General features: G+C 33.8%; 1 protein-coding gene across 1 annotated transcript in view; it reads right to left on the reverse strand.

The window, feature by feature from the left end:
• The window catches only part of LOC115210844 (collagen alpha-6(VI) chain), a 28,826-nt gene extending 25,538 nt beyond the window's left edge, over positions 1 to 3,288 (reverse strand). The window contains exon 1 of the mRNA XM_029779599.2: positions 2,958 to 3,288. Within this exon, the coding sequence (XP_029635459.1) occupies positions 2,958 to 3,032 (75 nt within the window). The 5' untranslated portion in view covers positions 3,033 to 3,288. The remainder of the gene's footprint in view (positions 1 to 2,957) is intronic.
• Between the last annotated feature and the right edge of the window lie 2,712 nt (positions 3,289 to 6,000).

The following is a 6,000-nucleotide window of genomic DNA, read 5'->3' on the forward strand; positions in this document are numbered from 1 at the left end:
CAAATTTAAGGTTGTGTAGAAAGGATCATTATTGTTAAATGAAAGACTGACTGTTCTATTCGTATCATTTGTAATACTGTACATATTCTAGGCCAAAACAATTCTTTCTAATTTTGGTACAAGACCAGCAATTTTGATGGGAGTTGGAAGCTGTAAACATCGACCCCAGTGCTTAACTGATATTTGTTTTATCGACTCCTAAAATAAAGGATGCAACGCAAAGATGATCTCGGCGGGATTTGAACTCAGAATGTAAAGAACCAGTAGAAATGCTGCTATGCGTTTTGTTGAGTGCGCTAACAATTCTGCCAGCTCGCTGTCTTAATAATCCTTCTTATTATGAGCAAAAGGTCTGAATATTACAACTTGTACTTATTTTATCGACCCTGAAACAATGAAAGGCAAAGTCAACCTCGATAGAATTTGAATTCAGAACGTAAAGACGGACGAAATGCTATTTAGCATTTTGTCCAGCGTGCTACAGGTTCTTCCAGCTCGCCACCTTATATCGCCCAAATAAGAATTAGCATTCGATTGTTTAACACATCTTGCTGTGACGAGAGAGAAGATACTGTTTAATTAGCGACTCTCTTTACTCTTTTACTTGTTTCAGTCATTTGACTGCGGCCATGCTGGAGCACCGCCTTTAGTCGAGCAACTCGACCCCGGGACTTATTTTTTTGTAAGCCCAGTACTTATTCTATCGGCCGAACCGCTAAGTGACGGGGACGTCAAACAATGCTAGGGAGACAAACACAGACACACAAACACATACACACACATATATATATATATACATATATACGACAGGCTTCTTTCAGTTTCCGTCTACCAAATCCACTCACAAGGCATTGGTCGGCCCGGGGCTATAGCAGAAGACACTTGCCCAAGATGCCACGCAGTGGGACTGAACCCGGAACCATGTGGTTGGTTAGCAAGCTACTTACCACACAGCCACTCCTGCGCCTATTTAATTAGTTTAAAGAACACCTAAATTATTTGACTGGCCAAAAAGCAACAAGAAACTGCAGCCGCGTATATCATGAAATATTTAATCCGAATAAAAACAAAAGCGGTGTGTCTTAATGTGATGTGAGATTAAACGGAGATTAGCTTTTCGAGTTGAGAAGAAATATTCTTATTCCTTCTTTAATGTGTAGTCTTGTCTGAAGCAAAAACAATATTCTTTATTTCGGTAGCCATTCTTGTATCATAATGTATACACATTGTTGATGGGCCAGTTACTGCAGCATTTGTCTTGAGATAGCATCTGCCATGGACGTGCTGTGTTAAAAATACAATAAATATCAGAGGAAGACGAAAATTCGTCCCAGCATTGACCAGCGAGAACCCCAGGCGCATTTCGGGCCACGTCACAAAAACATCGCTCACGTTTCTATTATGATTTATATCTGCACTGACATGGGTGTGTGGTTAAGAAGTTTGCTATCCGACCATGTAATTTCGGGTTCAGTCCCGCTGCACGGCATCTTGGGCATATGTCTTCTACTACAACCCCGAACTGACCAATACCTTATGAGTGAAATTAACTTGGTGGACAGAAACTGTGTGGCATCTCGTCACATACATACATACATACATACATACATACATACAACATACATACATACATACATACATGCATGCATGCATGCATGCATGTATGTATGTATGTATGTATGTATGTATGTATTATATATATATATATATATATATATATATATGTACACAGTATGTGTGTGTGCGCGCGTGCGTATGTGTGTGAGTGTGCGTGTATGCGTGTTTCTGTAGGCCATCACATGATAACTGGTGTTATTTTGTTTACGTCTCTGCAATTAAGCGGTTCGGTAAAAAGACACCGATAAAGTAAATGCAAGACCTTTAAAAAATAAGTATTGGGTTCGACTTGACTTGATCGACTGAATCCTTTAAGGCGATGCCCCAGCATGGCTGCAGTCCAATGATTAAAACAAGTAACAGAATGAAAGAACAAATACATAACACGATGCTTTTAAAGACTTTCCAATCTAATATATATCGTTGCAGACCATCGTTAGCTAAGCAATTTAATGAGTATTTCTGTATAATCAAAGAAACCCAATTAAATTGGGAGACTTAATAGTCTCTCTCTTTATTTCTGAGTTCTCTTATTGGAGTACCTATATTTGAAAACAAGGAAATTAAGCTCGAAAACTGGAGAAAAATGTAAGGCATGCGACCACCCAATTACAGTAGAACTGAAGACATATACAGTAAAGAGAAGAAAGGAAAGAAAGACGAAAGAAAATAATATTCAGTTACTTCTTTTTATAATTATACCTGTATATAAGTGTAAGTATCTAATAGATTAAAAGTTAAATTAACGATGAATTATAGGAGGAGAAAGTGTTCGAATTAATTCATTTTGTAGATGGTAAGCAATAATATGAAAATGTGTTTACATTCTTCAGGTAATGTTAAATGTGAGATATTTGCTAAGTAAAATTTAACAAATTGTTTTTTGCCTGTTCAGCAAAAGATTTAATCTGAGATTGTGTGTTGAAATTAAATCAGTTGCATCTTAGAAATTATCGCCAGTTAAAATATTCTCGTGCCATCATGCTTTATTATTATTGTTTCCACCAACAGCATTTAGTATTAAGTGTCAGTGTCAAAGTTCTTTCGCCAGAGTTCAATGACTCAGTGACTGAATAACATTTCACTGCAGCGCGATTATGAGTGACGAGGTCGTAAAAATACGATGAAATATTTTGATACTTTGTATTGTACACAATCCGAAAATAAAAGAAAAAAAAATACAATGAAATGAAAGGCATATGTTTGCAACTTTTGTTTTGTTTTAGTCAAAATATTTAAGTGAAGAAAATAAAACTTCCAAATGAATGGATAAGAACAGGAAGGGAAAAGAAAAAGAAACGAAAGAAAAGAAACAAAAATAAAGAATGAATTTCACTTACAGCAAGTAGTAGAAAAATAGTATGGACAATTGATGTGTATGGTTTCATTTTCTGAGAATATGAACAAAGATTCATCCAAGTTGTTTAGAGGTTTTTTTCAGTCTTCTTAGTGAGGATCGCAAGTTGAGTCAATCGTCTGTTAAAACTGACAAGCAATATGAAGCTAGAAGTTGACGGGGGGCATAATTTATGTATAGTAAGATTCGGGGGCGAACAAAAAAATAGTTTTAAATATTTGGGGGAAACATATTTCCTTATATAGAATCGACATATGTTTCGTTAAGAGTTACACAATTAACTTCCGGTTTATGACGTTTACGCCGTTTTCCAAAGCCTAATGCATTCATGTTTTGTTTTTGTTTGAGGAAGAAAAGGGAGAAGGTAAAATGTAACTGAATGTGTGCCAATACGTGTGTGTATGTGTGTGAATGAGAGAGAGAGAGAGAGAAAGAGAGAAAGAAGAGGTGGAGGAGAGGAGAGAGGAAGTGGGAGGTAAATGGAGAAAAATATGTTGTTCTGAGAAGAATTCGGCTTAGACAAATTTATTTAGTCATTTTCTATCATTTATTGGATGTGTATGTTCTGTTTTTTCTTTTGTTTATTCTCCCCCTTGTCAAGGTCATAAGAATTTTGTATTTTATAATTAAAAATAATATTTGCTGTATTTCCTCAATTCAACTAATTTCTGTAAATAGAAATTAAATAATTGTGCATAAATTTCATAAAACAATCGTATATTAATAATTACCATTTTTAAAAACGTTTAACTCATCCCACTAGTCTATGTTTAACCAAATTTATTTTTATATGACTGAAATAATTTTTAATGATATAATGAGAGTTCCGGCCAGACAAGCAAATAGGATCCAATCAAAGGGTCAGCAGTTCATATCAAGTCTCTGTTATGATCTTATCTCCCGTTAAAGAAAATTCTAAACATTCGTTAGCAAGTCTAATTCAGCTGTAAATAGATACCACAAGTAGCCGAAGTTTAGTAGTATAAACAGTGGACGTACATTCTAATTGATAAATTCTTCATCAGCCTGAAATACCGAGCTCAAATCCACCCAGGATGAGTATAAAAAAGTAAATAAAACCTCGGTAGACTTGTACCCATTCCAAAGGAAGAACTATCTGTCAACAACTTATTGTTTCTAAAATATGTGTGACACTTCCTAGTAAACAGTGGTAAATAAAACGAGAAGGAATAAAAAATAGTAAAAATATATAAGAATAATGGTATTAATTTTACTCAGCATATTACTTAGATCTAAAATGACATCAAAGCAACTTATGGCATTTTAATGAATTTGGCAAAGAAATTACACGTATATATATTTTTATATTTCGGCCAATAAAATGGAAACAGTTACTTTTTTTAATTTTTTCCCTCTGTTTCTTTTTTATTTTTATCCTACGCACATGGCATATTATTTTGAGATTATGCCTGTGGGTTTGGCAAGAAGAGACAAGTACTAAACAAATCTTGGATAGTTGTAATTTGTAAAGAATAAATTAAGAAGACTTCGGAGCAGAATTCCAGCACAAGTCCTGCTGTTATTCATGTTTACATCACAGCTAAATAAATAAATACATAGAAATTAAATTGCAGATTTTGCAGCAAAGTGGCATAAATGAAGACTTTTTAATGGATTTTTTTCGTCTTTTCATTTCCTTCACAATTTTAATATACAACTCTCTCTCTCTCTTTCTCTCTCTCTCTCTCTCTCTTTCTTTCTTTCTCTCTCTGTCACTCCCTCCTTTTTTAATATTTATCTAGTTGTTGAATAGTATAAACCGATTGTCATATATTACTGAATCGTAGAGGCACTTCATAGAAGAATTTGAACTTAACAAACAACAAAGCACGTTCACTAAAATATTCGACACCTACACAATTTTATTTTACATTTATCGATGACTTTTGCACCTGCTTACAGTGAGATTAACCGAGTACCTGATAGTTGAGAAGACAGGGTACATTAATTCAGTTATCGTAGTCTGGCCTTAAACAAGCAACGATGTCTTTCAAAGGATCTTTTCCTTTTGAACGGCAGTTTGTAACATAATTTCTAGGTAACTAAAAAGTTTTAAACTTCGTATACTGGTAGAATGTGTTTATAAAACATAATTTTCTCTTGGCTTTATTGAGAAAATTCTATAGTTTGTAAGATATTTCGTCTGAAAATCCGAGCATTTCGGCAATTTTAACCAATCGATTACCTCCATTGAACTAAAATCATTTGCTGCGTCTAAAACTGAGACAACATCCTGTAACTAACCCTAAACCTCCCCCTAACCCTAAATCTGTTTTCTTAATTGTTACGCGTATAAAAAAATTAAAACAATGGAAAATAATTTAAACAATTAACAAACAAAATAATTCTATAATTTTATACACACGCTTTCCGTATACGTACGCCAATTATTTTCCATTGCTTTAGTTTTTTTACACGCGTAACAATTAAATTAATTTGACAATTAACAAAAAAAAATTTAGGGTTAGGGTTAGGGTTAGGGGGAGGTTTAGGGTTAGTTACAGGATGTTGTCTCAGTTTTAGACGCAGCAAATGATTTTAGCTCAAAAGAGAGCATAGGATTGGTTAAAATTTGAAAAATTAAACTACGTTAAACAAACAAATTACAATTTTCTCAAGAAAGCCAAGAGAAAAAAATGTTTTATTTTGACACATTCTACCAGTATACGAAGTTTTAAAGTGTTTAATTAACTAGAAATTGTCTGCCGTTCAAAAGGAAAAGATCCCTTTCAAATACTATTTTAAACCAAGAATTCGTTTACAACAAAATTCAAGTTTTCTTAAGCATAATTTATTAATTCATATATTGGAGCGTGCATTGAGTAATTATCAACATTTGTCTATTGCTAAGCTTAACGTTTATTTGTAGTTTAAGCTTAAGAATGAAAATTCATCGATAATTGTGCAAGAAAAACGATGAAGTCAATGAGTAACGAATAACAAAAACGTTAGCACAACAGAGTGAACTTCACTAAAGGCAAGTTTAAGTCTATCATTGAAGTAAT

This window comes from Octopus sinensis, linkage group LG4 (assembly GCF_006345805.1).
Source record: "Octopus sinensis linkage group LG4, ASM634580v1, whole genome shotgun sequence".
Taxonomy (NCBI): domain Eukaryota; kingdom Metazoa; phylum Mollusca; class Cephalopoda; order Octopoda; family Octopodidae; genus Octopus; species Octopus sinensis.